Source organism: Cyrtonyx montezumae, unplaced genomic scaffold (assembly GCF_038088225.1).
Source record: "Cyrtonyx montezumae isolate F1298 unplaced genomic scaffold, pur_monq_1.0 scaffold_45, whole genome shotgun sequence".
In the NCBI taxonomy this organism is placed as follows: Eukaryota; Metazoa; Chordata; class Aves; order Galliformes; family Odontophoridae; genus Cyrtonyx; species Cyrtonyx montezumae.
The window spans coordinates 431,910-451,374 of record NW_027072051.1 but is presented as its reverse complement, the minus strand read 5'-3'; the positions used below and the strand labels follow the sequence as shown (position 1 = coordinate 451,374).

General features: G+C 56.0%; 2 protein-coding genes across 3 annotated transcripts; one reads left to right on the top strand and one right to left on the bottom strand.

Annotated features, from left to right (window-relative positions):
• The first annotated feature begins 1,943 nt into the window (after positions 1–1,943).
• On the top strand, positions 1,944–4,866 carry NELFE (negative elongation factor complex member E). The gene is made up of 10 exons (XM_065747563.1): positions 1,944–2,019; positions 2,099–2,171; positions 2,369–2,514; positions 3,222–3,296; positions 3,390–3,424; positions 3,579–3,733; positions 4,070–4,214; positions 4,440–4,494; positions 4,577–4,679; positions 4,765–4,866. Exons 1-10 carry the CDS (start codon positions 1,945–1,947, stop codon positions 4,845–4,847), a joined length of 945 nt encoding a protein of 314 aa, XP_065603635.1. The 5' UTR covers position 1,944; the 3' UTR covers positions 4,848–4,866.
• A 1,085-nt stretch (positions 4,867–5,951) lies between these two features.
• Positions 5,952–14,952, bottom strand: LOC136055678 (zinc finger CCCH domain-containing protein 11A). Of its 2 annotated transcripts, none has more exons than XM_065747542.1 (16): positions 14,535–14,952; positions 14,065–14,264; positions 13,759–13,878; positions 13,154–13,277; positions 12,540–12,743; positions 12,041–12,157; positions 11,481–11,561; positions 10,910–11,020; positions 10,268–10,330; positions 9,957–10,040; positions 8,935–9,432; positions 8,358–8,431; positions 7,901–8,045; positions 7,147–7,310; positions 6,741–6,808; positions 5,952–6,264 (listed from the first exon to the last, which is right to left on the bottom strand). In XM_065747542.1, exons 2-16 carry the CDS (start codon positions 14,116–14,118, stop codon positions 6,003–6,005), a joined length of 2,169 nt encoding a protein of 722 aa, XP_065603614.1. In that variant the 5' UTR covers positions 14,119–14,264; positions 14,535–14,952; the 3' UTR covers positions 5,952–6,002. The 2 variants fall into 2 exon arrangements, with proteins under 2 accessions (XP_065603614.1, XP_065603615.1); XM_065747543.1 differs by having other exon boundaries at positions 10,910–11,017.
• Positions 14,953–19,465: the final 4,513 nt, after the last annotated feature.

The following is a 19,465-nucleotide window of genomic DNA, read 5'->3' as shown; positions in this document are numbered from 1 at the left end:
GCGATGGTGCCCCCCCCCGGGCTCCAGGGGCTGCTGGTTTTAAAGGCGGGGGGGGGGGACAGTGAGGGGGGGGGCACAGATTTGGGGGTTGGGAAGGGGGGGTCCTTTTTGCTGTTCCCTACCTCGGGGCTGGAACTCAACGCCGCGTTTCAGCCCAGGGGGAGTGGACAATAAATCTGAGCGGGGGGGGGAACACACAATGAAATGATGGAGTGAAGGAGGGGGCACCCCCAAAACAGCCCCTCCTTCCCCCCCCCCGCAGCTCTGTACCATTTTCAAGGTCCAAATCTTCTTCATTTGGCATCCGGGTGTGGAGCAACTCCAGGGGGGGTTCCTCCAAACCACCTGAGGAGGGCACAAAAAGGAGGGGGGGGGACGACAAAGGTGAGCGCAGAGGATCACACAGAGATGGGGGGGGTGGGGGGATGCCCACCTTCCCACTGGGGGACATCACTGGTGTCCTGGGAACGGGCGAGCCCCGAGTCCTCGTGCAGCTCCTATGGGGGGGTTACAGTGTGGAGACGTGGGGCTGATTTTATACCATGGCCTTCGCCCCCAATTAGTTAATTAGTGCTCCCCCACCTCGATGAAGCCCTGCAGTGCCCCCGTGCCGGGGTCCCGCAGTGCCCGCACGCTGCTGTGCACCGGGGTCGGCTCCAGCACAAACAGTGCCCGGGGGGTGGGCACCCGCGTCCAGCACCTGGGGGAGGGGGGGGACAGTTGGAGAACCCCCCCCGAGGGATCAGAAACCCCTCAGGGGTTCTGGAGCCCCACAGTATTAATTTCACCCCACTGTAAGCACCTCCCTCCCACCCCCCCAATACCTCTGGGCACGCTCATGCTGGTGGGGGGGCAGCCAGGAGGGGGTCTCCAGGAAGCGCTGCTCCAACTCTGCCGTCAGGGGGGGGGCGAAGGGGGGCAGGCCCTGGGGGAGCTGGGGGGGGATCAGGGCTCACTGAGAGGATTCCCAGGAGGGGAGGTGTCCTTTAGGGGGGATTTAGGGGGTCCCTTAGGGGGGGTTTGAAGAGGTCTTTTAGGGGTATTAAAGTGGACGGGAGGGGGGGGCACTTGGGAGGGTCCTTTGAGAAGGAGGAAGAGGAGGTCTGGGGGTCAGGGGTGTTCTTTGGGGCTCCCCTGGTTGGGGGGACAGAGGGAGATGAAGAAGTTCTCGGGGGGTGGGGGGAGGGGATAATTTAGGGGGATTTTAGAAGGGTTATGGGGACCCGGGGGGGTCAGAGGGAGTCTGGAGGAGGGGTGAGGAGGGTCCCCGGGGTTGGATCATGGGGTCCGGGGGGTCAGAGGGCGGCTGAGGTCGAGGGCTCTGAGGAGGGGTTCTGGGAGCACTCTGGGGGGGGGCTCAGAGGGGTCGCCCTGGGGGGGAACCAGAGGGTCCGGGGGTCCCATGAGGGGGGAGGGGCGGTTGGAGGACGGCCGGTGGAGGAGGGGTTGGGGGGGGGAGTTGGGCGGGGCTGTGTGGGGTCAGGGGATGTCCGGGAGGGTCTCACCGTGCTGCGGGGGGGGGGCGGGACCCGGCAGCAGTTCGTAGCGCCCGGCGCAGCCCAACTCCAGCAGTGCCAGGGGGAGGTGCAGGGGTCCGGGGGGGGGGCAGCGCTGGGGGGGGGGGCGAAAAAACAGAGAGGGGGATCAGAGCCCCAAAGAACACCGCGCCCTCTCCAGGCGCCCCACAGCCCCCCAGGACCCACAGCCCCCGCCCCCACCCTCACACCGGGCCGCCCCCAGCCCCACCGATCCGCTCCAGCTCCATCCCCACAGCTCCGCCGGGCCCTGACCCGGAAGCGCTCCCCTCCGCCCTCAGAGCATACCGGAAGTTCCGGTTCCCGAGCGGAAGTGCTGCGGCCGTTACCGCGGAGAGCGGACCCCCCCGGGACCCCCGGACCCCTCAGAGCACAGCCCCTCCCCCCCTCGCATCCCCCGCTCCCAGCCATGCTGACGCTGCCCCCGGGGCTGACGGAGGAGGAGGAGGCCCTACAGAAGCGCTTCGCCAAACTGCGCAAAAAGGTGTCGGCCTGGACCCCCCCGGGCCCCCCCACTTCCCCCTGTTGCGTCCCCCCGCCCCCTGAACGCCGTCTCCCCGCAGAAAAAGGCGCTGCTGGCGCTGAAGAAGCAGCAGAGTAACACTGGGCCCAGCAGTCAGGGGGGCATCAAACGCTGTGAGTCGGGGCGGGGGGGGCCGAAGAAGGGGGGGGAGTGGGCTTGGGACCCCTCGATGTTCTCCGGATGGGGTAGGGGAGGTACGCAGGGGGGGGAAGCGCGGTTAATGTGGGGATGGGTGTTAAGGGGTTGGGGGGGGGGTGGGAGTTGTTTTCATTTTGGGAGGGGTCAGGTTGAGCCCCCCCCACACACACAGCGATGTCGGACCAACCCCCGGTGGACACCGCCACGGCCACGGAGCAGGCCAAGCTGCTGGTGAAGTCCGGCGCCATCAGTGCCATCAAAGCCGAGACCAAGAACTCGGGCTTCAAGCGCTCCCGAACGCTGGAGGGGAAACTGAAGGTGAGGGGTGTGGAGATGAAGCCCCCCCTGAGCCACAGTGCCCACAGAGCTCAGCCCAAACCCTACAGAGGCAGCCCCGAAACGCCACGTTTCCACAAAACACCCCCAAGACACTGCAAACCTCCTCATTTTCCACCAGATCCTACCAAGAAGCTCAAAATCCACAAAGGACACTTTAAAACACCACAGATTCCGCACCAAAAAAAGAGATCTCACTGCAGATCTCACAAAAACAGCCCCCAGAACAGCACAAGTAACACAGAAAGGCCCCAAAATGCCACAAAACACTCCAAAACTCCCCAAATCCCACAGCTCGCCCTAAACCACCCTATATCGTTACATCTGTTTGGCCTCAAATCCCCCCTAAATCCTTCCCATTTTTCCCCACATACGCTAGCTCTCTGTTGCACATCCTGGACCCCATATCTGCCCTAAATCCTCCCCAAATCGCCCTCACTGCCAGCCAGGTCCCACAAAAACACCCCAAATCTCACGCATCCTTTTATTGCCTCCTAAATGTAACAAAAACCCAAATATCCCTCATTTTCCCTCTGATTCCCCCTTATTTCCACCGAAATCCCAGCCCAAATACCCTAACAGCCCCTGAACCCCCCCAGTCCCACCCAACCCCCCCATTTTCCTCAAACCCTCTTGAAATCCCCCCATGACGCCTCTGTTGCACCTCTTTGCTCTTTACATCCCTCCAGGACCCCGAGAAGGGCCCAGCCCCCACCTTCCAGCCCTTCCAGCGCAGCGTCTCGGCCGACGATGACACCCCTGAGGTACTGGGGGGGGGCAGGGAGGCAGAGTTATTGAAGAAGGGGGGGGCAGGATTCCCAAAATGGATGCTATTGTAATATACCTCACCCCTGCAGTCACGGCGACCCCAGAGAAAATCACTCTATGAGAGGTGAGTGCCACCCCCCCTTCTTTATTGCCCCCCCACCCGTTTCTTTGGTTCCCATCCCTTTATTTTGTTCCCCACCTGATATCCCCTTCCCCCCTCATATTTGAGCCCACCGTGTTTATTTTGCTTCCCTCCCCCCCCCATTTTTTGAACCCAGCTTTGTCAGTGCCAGCGAGCGGCTGCGGGAGCCCGAAGCCGGGGGGGGACGTGGGGACCCCCCCGAGAGGGGAGAGCGCGACCGCCGCTTGGATTGGGAGCAGGAACCGGAGCCCGAGGAGAGGGGCGGCCGCGAGCGGGAGGCGGCCTTCAGGCGTAGGGGGCGTCCCCAAATCCTGGGGGCGGGTGGGGGTTAAATCCTGGGGCGGTGCCCTGAAAACCCCGAGGGGGGGCTCCAAATCCTTGGGGGATAAATGCTGGGGGACTTTGAGGGGTTCGCGGTGGTTTCTGGGGGGCTCTTCTGGGGGTGTTCTCCATAGAGCGGTCACTGGCGTTGCTGGGGGTGCCCCGTGAGGGGGGGGTTCCTATGGGTGTTGTATGGGGTCCCACTGGGGGTTCCCGCGGGGGTTGAGTTGTGCAGCCGCTGTACCATCGGGGATAGGGGGCCGATTTGGGGGACCCCTGCGGGGATGACCCCACGGTGCCCCCCAGGTTCCGATTCGTTCCCGGAGCGCCCGTCCCCGCGGAAGGGCAACACGCTGTACGTGCACGGCGCGGAGCTCAGCCCCGAGATGCTGCGCAGCGCCTTCGCGCCGTTCGGCGCCATCATCGACCTCTCGCTGGACAGCCCGCGCAAGTGGGCGGGGCCACGGGCAGGGGCGGGGCTAAGGGGGTGGGCGGGGTTACGGGTTGGGGTGGTCCGTGGGAGGGTAGAGTGGGCGTGGGGGCGGGGATAAGGAGTGGTGGGAGGGGCTCGGATGGTATGGGGGCGTGGCTAGGGTTCGTGGGCGGGGTCATGGGATTATGGGCGGGGGTTGTTATGTTTTGGGGTGCAGCTGTGGTGACCCCACCCCCACTGCAGCTGCGCCTTTGTCACCTACGAGAAGATGGAATCCGCCGACCAGGCCATGGCCGAGGTGGGGGCTGCGCGGGGGGGGCACAGGGGGTCACGTGGGGTGGGCCCAGCACCGATCCTTCCCCCCCCCCCCCCCCCAACAGTTGAACGGCGCCGTGGTGCAGGACGTGCAGCTCCGTGTCAGCATCGCCCGCAAACAGCCACTGCTGGATGCTGCCACGGGAAAATCGCTGTGGGGATCCCTGGGTGAGCGGGGGGGGCGTGGGGTGGCACGGGGATGGTGTAGGGTGCCAGCAGTGCTGAGCCCCCGCCCCCGTCCTGTGCCCCCCAGCGGTGAAGAACAGCGCGAAGGGCTCACACCGCGACAAACGGGCGCAGGTGGTGTACAACGAGGACCTCTTCGGGGGGCAATAAAGGTTTACTGTGCACAGCAGCTGTGGGACAGCGCGAGAACGGGGGGTGGGGGCGGGGGGGGGTCCGCGTGGCAGCACATGGAGTCCGCGACTCCGCCCCCACCCGCGCACAGCCCCAGGGACAGGAGCACAAAGCCGCGCTCCCCGCCCGCAAAGCGCTGCTCTCCCGTGCCACGTTTATTTAAAAACAGCCCAGCGCCCGACCACGTCCGTACAACGGCTTAAATAGAAGGCAAATATAAAACGAAGGGGTAAAATATTTACAGTAACAACGGCGCGGAGGCGAAGGGGGGAGCAGAGATCGGGCGCGGCGCTGCTCCGCGTGCAGCTCGGGCGCGTTTCCTTCCAGAAATAAAGTAACCTCCGCCGGCAGCAAACGCCCGAGGGCACTGCGGACCACACAGCAGGAAAAGCCCGAAGTCCTACAAAGGGAATCCCGCGGCACGAAGGACGGCAGCGCCCATCCCCCCCCCCGCTGCGGGCAATAGGAGCAGCACTGCTCGCCCCACTGCCACATTCCTGCCGGCAAACAGCACTGAAGTACGGCGGCAGAACAAGGGGGGAACGCAGCGCGCAGCTCCTCCTCCTCGCGCTGACACCGTAGCACTGCCGGTAACTGGGAGGGTCCGAAGTACCGGGGCAGCTCTGCTCCCTCCCACCCCTACGCCTCCATTAAGTTGCCTTCGAGGATTCGAGTCAAAACAACAGCATACACAGACAGAACTCGGAGTCGGCGCAGCCCCCCCAGGCTGACACAGCAACCACCCCCAAATCAGAACACCAAAGCTTCCAGCTGCGCCCAGCACTGAGCAGAGGGGGGAGGAAGGAAGAAGCTTTAGGTTTCAGCCTTCGGAGCATCACTGAATCAGATGAATTCACTGCCAGAGCAGCACGTGGACGTCCTCCTGGGCTGAGACAAAGAACTGCTTTCTCCTCTTGCTGCTGGAAGGAGTCATCTAAAATCAGGGATTGGATGCACAGGACCTCAACTCTGACCAGCAGGAAAACTCAGGACAACGGAATGCAGGCTGCCAATTTCCAACAGTTCAACTGTGCTTTAAGACTCACTGCGAAGCCTCCTTTAGGAAAATATCACCCTGGGGTATCCAAACAAAAAAGGTTTAATTTTTCTTTATGCACCATAAGACGATGCAGTTCAGCTGTCAATCATCTCAGAGAGTTCAAGAAGGAGGTCGTCCTCATCCTTCCCTGGGTCCAAGTCAATTTCTGCCTCCAGTTTTCCCCCTGAGATTTCCCAGATCAGCTTTTCAAAGTCATCCTCCACAGATAAGGATGCCTTCCCAGCCCCCGTGGAGCTCTGGTGCGTTTTGGTCACTGACTGTGAAGAAGCTGAAGCTGAACTCGAGTCCTCTGACTGAGCCACAGAGCCTGCCTGGCTTCCCAGATGAGCGTCAACACTTGGAAGAACAGAGAGAGCAATCAGTACACAGCACTTCTTAACTGGAGGTATTTTCTGCTACACAGCACTTATGACCACAGCTACCCCTCCTCCTCCTCACACAGGGAGCATCACGTGTTAACCTGGGACTGCTTTCACAGCCCAGCATAGCAGCAAGGACATTTTTCAGTGTGGGAGAACACAACTGAGGCCCAGCAAACACAGCTCCTTTGTTAGACTGACTGGAAAACATTAACAAGTCAACCTCAGCAAAGATCTGTCTGCTAATGAAAGCACTGCAGAGCTGCACCAACATGCAGCACCTTCAGAAAATAATCTAAATAAATCCCTCTGCTACTCGCCAGCAAATTAACCGAGATGACTTTACTCTTTTGCTGGATTTTGACACTCTTTATCTCAAACCCTCATCTTTCCCACACATGGAAGAACTTTGGTTCACGGACAGACAAACCGATCAGAAGTTGTGCTCATCACCTGCTTGGGGCTTTCTCCAGGCCAGGCTTGGCAGGCAGGCTGTCGGCAGGCACGGCTGCAGCAGCAGTCTAGGAAGAAGAAAGAGAGAGCAAGTGATTCCCCAGGAGATCCTTCCTCGGCAGCTCCTCCCTTGGAACTGCTGAGCTGTAACCCCGCACTGAGCCCAGTGCTCCTCAGGGACCTTCAGAGCCACCTGAAGGCTGCAAAGGACTTGGGGCCCTTTTAACAGCAGAGGGAGCACAGCAGTGCAGAGCACTGCGCACACACTGCTGTTCATCCAGCACCCACAGCGCTGCTGGGAAAGGAAACGAGAGCCGTACAGCACTCAGCTCTGCACACGTTCTCCAGGAGTTATATCTCACTTCAAGTTTGACCAGGACAGCACTGACTCTCCCCCCATCCTTACCAGAGCTGCTTTTTTAGCTGGAGGCTCCTCAGTGTCAGCAGCACCCAGTGGTTTCACAGCGGCCACGGCAGAGGGACAGATCTCAGCGGCCTTACGCTTCAGCGCCCGCTTGGTGGGGGTGCTGGCTTTGCCATCCGAAGGCTTCACACACACCTTGCACTTGGCTGCAGGGAGAGGAAGAGAGAGCTGGTACAGTGTGCCCCAGGAGGAATGCAGGTCGTCCCAGCACTCCCACGACCCTTCACACAGTTCAGCACATTTGGCCCTTTCCTCAGTTCTCAGCAGTATCTGTCACGCAGAAATCGCTGCCTACCAACAGCCCCCAACCAAAGGGGCAAGGAAACTCAACAGCTACACCAAATAATAACCCGGGACATGGGAAACAGCCATACAGCAGTCCCAGGAGAAAGCAATACTCCTCTGAGACACTCTGAAGCCCAACAAAATTCACAAATCCCGACAACCTCTGTATTTAAAGCCTTGATCCCTCTAGGGCCAGGACAAAGCAGCAGCTACAGACGGAGGGTGGGAGCACGTGCTGCCCAAGCCACAGCAGAGCCACAGCATGTTTGCCACGGCTGTGTGCCTGCAGCTGCAGTGCCCCGTTCTCAAACCCAGGTCTGGCTGAACACAGCCCCCTCTTTTCCTGGACTTTCAAGCCCATCTCCCTGAGATGTCACCAGTGTCTTTGCAGGCTGATAAGCTGACCCTGAAGGCAGGGTGGATTCAGCACTGCTACACTCTGGAGTTTTACCTTTGACTGCCTCTTCAGCAGCAGATGGCACAGCAGCTGCTTCCTTCTTTGGCTTCTCTGGTTGTCTCGGCTGCAGCTTCTCCTTTACTGTCCCCTCAAGGCTCTTCACTTGAGCTTTAGAATTAGGTGCACTCTGAGCAGAGGGCTATGAAGGAATACAGTAAGTGCAAAGTAAGATCAAACACCAGGGAGAGTGCACTAAGGAAGTCAGAGTGGCAGAGTGTCCCACACAGCTCCACCTGGGACAGTGCACGGACACCACACCTAGAACAAGATGTGTCCTTGTCCACTGACCTCCTTGGGCACAAAGCTGTGGCTTTGTATCCAACCCCTCCTCATGAACCTCACACGTTGCACACTGTGCCTGCAGGGTTACTGCCTCCTTGCCAGGCAGGAGCAGTACAACATGACAACACAAGCAGTGGTGTCAGTGTGTGTCTGTCCACACAGGACTCACCTGTGCAGGGGCAGAGATGGCTCTGGGAGAAGCTCTGCTCAGTTCCACAGTCTTCTTCTCTTCTCTTCCAGGTGCTGTAAAATAAGGGAAAAAGATCACTTGGCCAACAGGAAGCACATAAAGAAACCTGAGTGCCCGTGTTTCCTGCAGGTGCAATCAGAGGGCAGAGGGGGAACCCCACGCAGCACACACTGTCTCTTCACAAAGCCTCCCCCACCTCTCTGATGAGGCACTCGCTCCCCTCACCTGACAGAGGATGGCATTACAGCTCATTTACATATTAAATTAAGCATTAAGATGAAGGTAACCTCAGACTCGCTCAACAACACAGAACACTCCACACCAAAAACAGATGGCAGAACAAAAGTACAAGAGAAATTGGACTACGAAGCCTCACAGTGAGTGTTTTACAGAGGGAGATGCAGACAGACACTGGATTTAATGGAAAAACACACAGCTGGACATCCCAGCACTTCTGGCCTTGGGATTTAGTAGGGAAAAGACAAGGGAATCTCAAACTCAATTTGCTTGGCAGGGGAGGTGCTTCAGCAGGGCAGACAGCAGAGCACGTCGTTACCTGCTAGCTTTGTGATCCGTAGCAGCTTCCTCCCCGTGGGGGCAGGCCCGGGCTGTGCTGCTGGAGCTGGCACGTTCTCCCCGCTCTGCTGCATGCGCAGAGCTTTCTCCTGCTTGATTTCTTCCAAAGTTTTCACGTGCACTTCTTCCAGCGGCGTCACTTTACGTGCTGGCTCATCCAGTTTCACTTTGCCAGGCACAGACGGGGGCAGAATCCTCTGCTTCCTGCGCTCACCCTCGGCTCTCTTCTCGGGAAGCAACTCCTCCACTTTCTGCTTCTCTTCCTCCAGCCACTTGTGCTTCCTCTCAGCCAGTGCTTCCGAGAAGGTTTTGATACGAATGGCAGGGGAAGGCCTCGGCCCTGAGCTGGGATCCTCCACCCTACCACCCCCTTCTGCCTGGGGGGCAGCTGGAGCTTCTCCTCGCTGATTCGCTCTCTCAAGACGGATCTCTTCCAGCGTCTTCACGTGGATCTCTCCCACTGCCCTGGCACCCCTCTCTGTCATCATCAAGAAAGGAGAAGCACAAAGATTTAAAGAGCGTTCAAAAAGGGCTTCAGTCTCCAAAATCTGTGATAATCCTACAGCAAACAAATCCTGAGTGTTCACTGCATCCCAGGACAGCTTCGCTCTGCACAGCACTTTTCCCTTCGAAGCCACCTGTCCTATTTCAAAGATCAGTCCCATCATTCCCTTTCAGATTAATGCTCAGGGCTCTATGGAAACGGTCTAAGCGCACAGAAAGGAAAAAGCAGAAAGCAGGTGTAGCATCTAGTTACCACCTGTCTGAGCAGTAGTGCACAGAGGGCAGTCCCAGCCTCTCCTTCAGAGACTTCATGCCTCTGCAGAGCAGAACAACACAGGGATGCCAGCTCTGGGCTCACGTTTCAGAGCAGGGCAGGAAAAATAACTTAAATCCCAGTGGTGGAGACCTCAGCAAGCGTGCAAAGAGAACGCTCCCAGGGAAGCACGAGCAGAAATCTTGAACAGAGGCCCTGTGCAGCACACCCACACCCACATTTACCTCTCTTTGGTGCTTTGTCAACCTCGATCTTCTTCCCCAGCCTCTCCGCTAGGCTGCGCTTCAGTGGAAGGCTGCTGACATCAGCTACAGAGGAGAACAAGAACACCCTAAGACGATGCCTGTGGAGGAACATTTCTGAACACTCCTGAACTGGAGTTTTTCCAAGCTACGTCCCTAAATTCACCTTCCAGCCGCTACAATTGGTGCCATTTCTACTGTCACCACACATGTGACACTCCTCTCTCGCACAGTGGCAATGCTGTCACATTCAGAGGAAGGCACCCAGGCAGCAGCTCACCACAAGCCCTTACCTACAGAGGCTTTCCGTTTCCCAGGTTTCTCTGCAAGATTCAGTCGAATCACAGGCTCCTCCCCTAAAACAAAACACAACTTGCTTATTTCACAGAACCCAGCAGTCAACAGAATCACTGTCCTGCCAGCTCATTCCCTACAAAACCCACAAGACACCACTTTGACAGCCAAAACACAGAATAATATTGCAACTGTAATGCACTTTGAATCTTAATTGTTCCATTGCAGTGCCATCTTCTGGGGCTCCTCCCTCTGAGCTGTGCACCGACAGCCCCTCACTCCTGCTGAACTACACCTGACATGAATTCCATCACTGCTGTCAGCTCATCAGCTCGTTAACAAACAGCACTCAAGTTCAGGAGCACAGCAGGCACGGGGTCAGCCCCTCTGGCAGTCTGCAGGGTAGCAGTGACACACAGCTCACTGCGAGGTGCACAGAAATCACTTCTTAGCCCTTACTGCAATGGGACAGCCCCTGCACGCACCAGCCCTTCCAACACAACCAGAGACTTTCAGTGTAAAAGCACATTTTGAATACAAAAAGGCAGCACTGGCAAACAGACATGGCCTAATTATCTTAATTGCTATTTATCCATCCCATTTAGGAGCCATGAGATGGAAACAGAGGTATTCACGATTACCTTGCTTTGCAGACAGTGTCACAGTTCTGACCACCGTCCGCACGTTCTCCTTCTCTGGCACAGGAACAGTCCGAGGTTGGAGTGGATGAGCAGGAACTTCAGAAGGACCTTCTGATCAAGGCAAACAGACAGCATTAGAAAAAAGGGCAAAAAGCCACCACCACCAACAGGAACAAACCCAACAGAACCATCACAAAGCTCAAAACGGGTTTGTAACTCGTTTCTGTCATGTATACAATGACCAGTGCATGTACATAAGAGAGGTGACTGATCTGCCTGGTTTGCTCCTGGAATTCCCATCTAGATCAGCTGTCTGCATTCAACACAACACACTGCATGCCAAAGTAGCTCGATACCCCCCAGCTAAAAACGTAAGTCTCTCTCTCACACAGCTCCCAGTCACCAACAACTGCTGTTCCAAACCCAGCAGTGCAAGAAAAGGTTTGCTTCCACTGCAAACAGCCGTATTCCCAACACAGAGTCAGCTCACCAGCCAACAGATGTTATCAGAAGGAAATAAAAGGGGAAGAAAACAAAGAGAAGGATAACGAAGCAGGGAATATTAACTCACCACTCTGTTTTTTTGTTTTTTCTTTCTGTTTCTTCAATTTGATCTCTTCAAGTGTTTTTATTCCAAAATTCAAACTGTCATCTGGGAACACAAAGCAGATGTGAGACTGAGGGGCAGAGGCACACAGCCCACAAAGCACCTCGTGCTCAGCACTCAGAATAAACCCTGCCAGCTCTCCCTGCAGGTAAGAGCACCACGGAACTGATGTCTGTTTGCTGCCCTCATTTCATCCTCCTGGGTAAAAAAAAAGGCTTTAGCTCTTATTTTAGCCCATCTACATGACATTAGATTCCTCTGCCAACAGATGTGGCTTTCAGCAGTGGTTGAAAGGATGCACATAAAGGCCCTTAAACTTCACGCTGTGGCCTTGTCTTACTCTAATAAAGCAAACAAAGGACAAAACCTTTCTAACCCGAAACACACATGAAGTTATGAGGTGGGAATGAGACCATGAAAATAGCTGAGTCCATTCAGCAGCCCTATGTTCTGTCGTTAGTACAATAATTGCTTTGGAGTTAATTGCCAAGTTCTGATTCACCCTACTACACATGCTGGAATACCTTGTTTTGTATCAGCATTAGATTTCCTAGTGGAGATGAGCCGCAATCCGTTATGGTTTTCTTCAGCTGGTTGCTGGACTGGTGTTTTTGTTTCTTCTCCCTCCTCAGAAAGCTGGTCTGTATGGGGAAAAAAATCAGCCTCCTCAGTTATGTGGTAGGAATTCAATCAGATTTCTCACGTTTATGTAGCTCAATGACACTTCAGCCCACAGTTTATATTCGTAAGTACAAACACAAACCCAAAGAAGCAGACTAAGTGAACAGAATAACTAGAAGAGAACTGGGAAAAAGCATTTAGGAGCCCAGGCTCTCCAAACCAATACACACTGTGTTACTCTTCTGACAGAGCAGAGACAGTTCTCCCTGGTTTAAGGCAGAGACGCATGCTGTGGCAGAGTGGCTGTGAGCTGCCTGCCCCGTCCTCATCAGCCTGCACATATTCTGTGAGTCTTACAGCACGAACACCTTCAAGATCAAAAGCAGCAAGAACCACACTCACCATCATCATCCTCGTCATCATCTGCAGCATTGATTACAACTGGAGGATGCGTAGGGCTCGGGACATTTTCCGAGTTTTCCACTTTCATCACTCCCCTCAACTGTGGAGAGGGATTGGACTGCACAGAAAGTTTGCTCTGCTGCAGCGTTATCTGAGCCGCCTTCAGATCATCCTCTGCAGACTCAGGTGGACTTGGCAGTGTAGCTAGAGCAAGGAGAGCATCACCAGGGATTTAAAACATGGACCATAACATTTCAAACACTGCACACACGTGTGCAGCACAGGAGAGGCTGACAGCCCACACAGGTAACATGCTGAGGCTCCCACTGCCCAACCAATCACTGGCTGCTCTGCTCTGCTGCTCTCTCCTACCACCCAGTAAAAGCTTAAAAGCAGGAGAACAACCTGCAAGACAAAGGCCATGGGAGCAGAGAGAAGCTGAGCACAAAAGAAAAAAAACAGAATATCAGAACCACACACAGTGCAGCCATGCTCCTCAGAGCACTTCTGCCTGCACGCACGAACTAATGCTACCTGGCATCCCTTACAACACTGCACCCACCCACATGGAGCAGCCAAACTTAATGCCTTCATACTCAGAAAGACAGACTCACTTTTGCTTGGTGGTAAGAAGAGCCCATCGACATAACGTCCCTTGGTGTGATGAAAAGCACAGTTGGATTTCTGGCAGCCTCCTGGCTGGTTCTCCCAGAAGCAGGGAATCTCACTGCGCTTTTTCTGAAGACAGAAAGAAAGAAAAGCTGATGTAATGTGTCCCTAAGGTTTGCAAAGGGAGACCAAGCTCCAGAGCATGCCAGAGATGGACTGCCACAAGGCAGCACTGAAACACCATTCCAGAGTCTGTGAGCACCAGGCTCACCCAGCTTCCCCAGCACTGCACTCAGGAGGACATCAGTTTAGGAGGGATTCAACTAATACACCTTGCAAAATGGTAGGATTATTCACAGGGAGGAAAATGTCTGCAATGTCTGATTGATGTGGTTCTTCAGCATCTGCTGACAGAATACTGCTGGTATCCACTACAAGAATCTCCAGCTAAGACACTGAGGTCTCTTCCCTCTACTTCCTCCCAGCCCCCTCTTAACGACAGGAACCACCATCATTTCAAAGCAAAGCATCCAATCTGCAAAAGCACATCCAGCCCTCCTACAGCAATGAGAAGTGGCTTTGGTGGTTAGGAGCCACCTGTAGCACTCACGTCAATCTCCATGTGCCTGAACCTGCAGACATTCCTGAAGCAGCGGCCCTCCTTCCACAGCGTGCAGATCGTCTCGTTGCCCAGAGCGGCTTCGCAGTGCCGGAAGGGACAGCTGTCTCCCTGTACCCCACGGAAACAAAGGCAGCAAAGTGAAGGAGTTCAGCCTGACAACAGGCCGTGCTTTCAGCTCAGACTCAGAACTGAACGCAGAGTCCGATCAGTTGTTAAGTTCACCAAAGATCAGGAATGCCTCCACCCACTCCACCCCTTCCTCTTAAGAATGAAGGAAGAGAAACCCAAGCAGACCTTGTTGCAGGTGGAATAGAAGTAGAAATAGCAATCATCTCCTTGCTTAGACATGCTGGACGAGCTCTCTGAAGCAGCTCTGCTCTCGGGGATCTCTGAGCAGGTCTTCCTGAGCTCTCACAAAGAGCTGCCTTCGTGCTTCCTTGGACTGAAAGTCTTCTACTGCCTTGATCAGCGAAATCTTCTTTTTAAAAGGAACCCTAAGCAAAATACCACGTGGAAAATAATGAGGAATACCCATTTTTCCATCTTCCTTCTGTTAATTACATTGTCTCTCGGGAGCAGCTCATTTCATAACACTGCCCTCCTCAACACTGGGCCAAACCTCAGCGCCAGCTCAGCACGGAGCCCTGGGGTGCACAGCTTGAAGCCCTCTAACGCAGCCCCTTCCAAAGCACCCGAGCACAAAGCAAGGCAGCAATAACCCCCAGCACATGTGTGTGACTGCTATGGATTTCCAGCTCACCCACCTGGACAACCTCAGCAAAGACAGCGATCTTCAAAGCCTCCCAGTTAACTTCTCCTGTAGGCCGAACCAACACTGAATCCGTGAATTAATAATAAAGGGGTAGAAAGAATTTTCCTCCTCACTTTGCCAAGGGAGCCTCTCATCCACAAGTCAAACACGGGATGCGCTCTTAAACATCTTACAACTAATGGAGGAAGCAAGTCCATCGGAATGCTCTCAGAGCGGAGGCAGCCAGGGTTAGTGAGCTCTTCGAGAAAAAAAAAAGGAAAAAAGGGAAAAAAAAAGGAAAAAAAAAAAGAAAAAGCCCAGTGCACTTAAAGATGAACTCGTGATTCAAAGCGGCTGCAAAAATGAGGATCCGTCTTCCGCAGCCGGACAATTTTTGGTTTGATTTTTTTTTTTTTTAATTATATTTCTAAAATTCAGTAAGTTGGAATTTCAGGTCTTCGAGATTTCTTCACCTATTAAGAAAACACAAAAACCTTCCCCCGTCTTTATTACCTGGACAGCAAAAGCATGCTGGGGTGCACGAGCACAAACACACACAGACGTGTGTCCGTACGCACAGCGGGCGTGAGCGACAGCGAGGGCAGGAGGGAGGAGAGCCTGGGGAGGACAGCCTGGGGAGGGGGCTGCTCTCACCCGGGGAATTAGGGATAAACAGAGGAGCTGCACCACGGCCACGGGGAACGCAGCACACACACACACACACATGCACACAGCACTGAGGTCTGCACACACAGCACGTGGGTACCGCAGCCACGCGGGGCCACAGGCACTGAGCAGCAGCACAGCGAGGGAGCAGCAAGCAGCGAGGGGGGGTGGGCACGAGTGGCATGGCTGCACGGTGCTGAGCATCCTCAGTGGGCTCTGGTTCACTACGGAATCAGCTCTCAGACCGCAGCAGTGCTGCAGCTTCACACCACCCCTGGACCGCGCGCCCACCGCTGCGGCTCTGACTGCGGAGGGCGGCTCAGGCTGCGGCTGCAGCAGTTCTGCTCGGCCACCAGGACGGTTTGGTTGGGTTTTTTTTGTGGTGTGAAATCAAACAATTGGATGCTTTGCGTTTTTTTTTTTTTTGAACACTAAATGCTGTAAAACCTGCAACCAGGCCAGACAGAAATCCAAATTCAAGTGACTCCGAACTCTGATTGAAGTGCCGCACGGTTCTGTGCAAAGTACTTCCAACAATCAATAAGGAGAGGTTGGAACCTTTTACTCACACAAACACTAGGGAATTTTCCAGGAAATATTTTTTTGGCAGGGAATTTTCCCAAATCTAAAATAAAGAGAGGAGAAGTCGGGTTCTCGCGTTAGTTGCTGGCGTGACCGTGTGACAAAGGGAATAAAGACAGCAGTTAAGGGCAAAGTTCCCTTCTCTCCTGCAGTAGTGCCGTGAATGCTCCCTTCTGACCTCTAGCACCTCCAAAACCACATTTGTATGCATCTGCTCCCAGCCTCGCTGCTGCCTGGCACCACACCTGGGCACAGAGCACCTCCACAACACGCAGCAGCACCACGCGCTGCCCTCTGCCCTCCTGCTCACAACCTGAAGGGATCTGGGCTGCGGAGGGGGGAGAAAACAGACCTACAATACCTCACAGCCCTCCATCCTTCACAACACCTCCACACAGGGCAGCCCCAAACACAGCAGCGCAAGGGCTACCCAGACACCACGGCTGAGCCCTGAGCAGTGAGTAACTGTGGGGCACTCAGCATTCTCACCACATGTGCAAAAGAATTCCAGATGCTGAGCTCACAGAGCCCGGCCCTGCCCAAAGGAAGGCGGAGCACAAAGGAAACACCTCACCTCTTCTGTTGCCTTCCTGAGCACTGAACAAAACCATCTAACCCCTCCTCTCGCTTTCCAGGTTGCTGACCTGCCTCTGTCCTGCAGAGAGCAGCAAGAAGGGAAGGACTTTTTGCACTTCAATTAAGATGTCAGAGAAGGATGACCACATCTACCCAGCTGTATTTGTTGCTGTTTATCTACAGCACACAGTATTTCACGTGGGAAGTCTCTGCTTCAAGCAATCCTGTGCAAGGCAGTCTGCATACTGGAGCTCCTGAGGAGCCCGATGGGCCTCAGCAGGAAGAGCAGGCACATCTCAGCACTCACGAGCCCCAAGCCACTCATTTTACTACAGAGCAGCAGTGCTGTGAGGGGACGGAGAGGCAGCACAGCAGTGTGCTGGGGGCCAGGAAGAAAGGTTCAGAAGTGTTCGCCTGAATTCCTGACACAAAGACACTTCTGACAGCATTGCTTTCAGGAAGCAAATTCCCTCTGTCTTCTCCAGATGCTCCAGGATCACAGTGCAGCTGTGCTCTCCATCCTGTACAGCAATGACAGGCACGAGCACGGCACACAGGCAGGACCTGCAGGTCCCAGGCCTCAACAGATTATCAGGGAGAGTCAATTTTTAATGGAGCTTCTCTCCCTTAGTCCATAACTCCTTTCCTACACTGATACTGAGTGGCTCTCTGTTCTGTCACATTCCTCCTTAGTGCCTGACCAAGCACTGGGAACCTCCTCCAGATGAGGGGTACTACGGAGCTGTACTTCTCTGGGGGGACAGAGCACACACTCATTCCTTTTTTAATTCTGAAATCGCTGCTGAGCTCTGGCAGCAATTTACAAGGAGAGTAAGGATGATTCATCATCCTCACTGAATCCCTGTATAAAATCTCAAAAAATACTCAGCTTCCTCCAGAAACAGCCATTTCAGATGGGAAAGGAGAGCAGGAGCTCTGCCCCAGAGCAGCTGTTTGAGAGGACGAAGTAGGGTGAAACAGCACACTGCTACATTTACCAAGGAAGGCCCAGTGAGCACAGATGTGCTCGGCAGCAGCATCCGAGCATTCCCAGCCCTTAACACTGCGACCACGGCACAAACACACAGCACGTCTGCAACTCCACTGTAACAGGAGGAAACAGGCATCTCCTAACCTCAATTTTTAGGAAACCAACACAGGAGTCACACAACCGGGTCGTTTTAAGCAAACTAAAGGAGAAATAAAGACCACATCCGAGTGCACACAAGACTTAGCCAGACCCCGACGGTCCTGCTTTTGGGAACGGAGCAGCAATCCGTCAATCGTAGCACGTTCCCTACGGGCACGGAGCTTTAACTCGGAGCGGGATTTTCACTTTAACCAACGGACCCAATGGCCGCAGCGCTCCGCCGCTCTCCGGGGCCGCGTGGACCCGGGCCCCGCGGGGAGGGCAGGGCGAGGTGCGACGGAGCGCCCCGGGCCTGAGCTCGGGCAGGGGAAGCTGCTCGGCCCGGAGGGTCCCGGGGATCCCAGGAACTGCTCACCCCACCGCCCCGGGGGGTACGGGCCCGGGGGGGAAGGACACCCGCACCGGAGCGCTCGGGGCCGCGGCCTGCTCCCCCCGACGGCAGCGGAAGGGCCCCGGGCCGGGCAGAAGCCTTCCCCCTGCCCCCTGCGGTCTACGAGCAGCTATAGTTACCGGCGAGCAGGGACTTTACCGAACCCCAGGGACCGCGGCCGCCGCTCTATCTCCCCGCTCCGCCGGGGCCGCCGCTCGGGCCGTCGCCTTTCCCCTGCTGCCAGCCTCAAAGATGGCGCACAACATACGGGTACCTCAGCACCCCCGTAGCCAAGATGGCGGCCGACGCGGCTTCACTCACTTCCGCTTCCGTCCCGCCGGAGCGAGCGGCGTCGGGGCTGTGCGCAGGCGCAGTGTGAGCGCGGCCGTGCCCCACGCGCGCTCGTTCAGTGTAGCGCTTCGTGAGCGCGGTTAGAGCCGTTCACGGGAACGTTGGTGTCGGTAACGTCACCCACAGCAGTCACAACGCGGGGTGTCCTCGCACCAGCGCTTCCTTTTCGATATGCGGAAGCACGGCTCTCCACCCTGCTCTCCTGGCGGAGGGGTTCTGCCCCTCCCCCCCCCCATCGAAGTTCGCGGCGTGAGCGCCTGGCGTGGGACGTGCGCTGCGTAACGGCGTGGGGGCAGGGATGGAGAGCCCACTGTTTAATTGAATCCGCCAATTAAAATGACCGGATTATCTTCCTCTGCCGCCCCGCTGCCGTGTCTGGAAGCGCCCAGAAGAGGACAATGTTCTCTTGCTTTCAGGTCCCTCCCGCATCGAGAACTGCCGAAACGCGGAGAAGAGGAGGAGGAAAATAATCTGGTTGTTTTAATTGGTTGATTCAATTGGAAAGGAACACGGCAGCACTGACATCCGACGGTGCCCGCGGACTGTCTGCACTGTCCTCTTACACAGCGCCTGTGGGTCCCTCGGGGCCCAAATCCTCCCCCAGATATCGTCTCTGCCCTTTGGGGCAGCATCCGAGCCCCGGGGTTTGGGGGAGGTGGGCAGGCAGCTGCAGGGCAAAGCAACAGGGCACAACGCACGAGGTCAGAAAGCAGCGCTGGTCAGCAGCGGGGCTCCTTTATTAATCTCAGGATGGATGGTGATACAGCTGCGGTAACGCCGGCAGGACCAAAGCTTTGCCCGGGGCTGACCGCGGTCGCCAGGCAGTGGGGGGGGGCTTTGTAATGGAGAGAATGGACCTGGGAGATCCCTGAGCCGTGGGGAGAGAATTCGGGACCGCTCGCAGTGTCCTTTGTCCTCCTGACACTGCCATCCCACGAGGCTGATTTCTGTTCTCCTATGTGAGCTGTCCTCACAGCCGTGGGGGGGGGGGGCGGGGGGCTAAGCACAGCCCCCACGTGGGCTGTTCTGTGGGGGGACGTGTGCTCCTGAAGTGAGAGCTTGATAGAGGGGTGAGGTTTGGGGGGCAGGGAATGAGCCAGACCCCATTCCCACCCATCGGGAATCTGGCAGCTCTGGGCAGGAGGTGTGAAGGCAGAAGGCACTGTGGGTGGGGGGAGGCCCGTGTCCCCCTGGGCACCATGGCCAGGTGACTGCAGGCAAAGCACATGCATTTCTTGGGAGAGGTGTT

Coding starts and splice junctions, on each gene's coding strand:
- LOC136055678 (XM_065747542.1), bottom strand. CDS start 14,118: ATGTCTAAGCAAGGAGATGATTGCTATTTCTACTTCTATTCCACCTGC. Junction 10,331..10,909: donor GACACTGTCTGCAAAGCAAG/GTAATCGTGAAT, acceptor GTTTTGTTTTAG/GGGAGGAGCCTGTGATTCGA. Junction 8,046..8,357: donor CCATCTCTGCCCCTGCACAG/GTGAGTCCTGTG, acceptor ATTCCTTCATAG/CCCTCTGCTCAGAGTGCACC.
- NELFE (XM_065747563.1), top strand. CDS start 1,945: ATGCTGACGCTGCCCCCGGGGCTGACGGAGGAGGAGGAGGCCCTACAG. Junction 3,734..4,069: donor GCGGGAGGCGGCCTTCAGGC/GTAGGGGGCGTC, acceptor GGTGCCCCCCAG/GTTCCGATTCGTTCCCGGAG. Junction 4,215..4,439: donor TCGCTGGACAGCCCGCGCAA/GTGGGCGGGGCC, acceptor CCCCCACTGCAG/CTGCGCCTTTGTCACCTACG.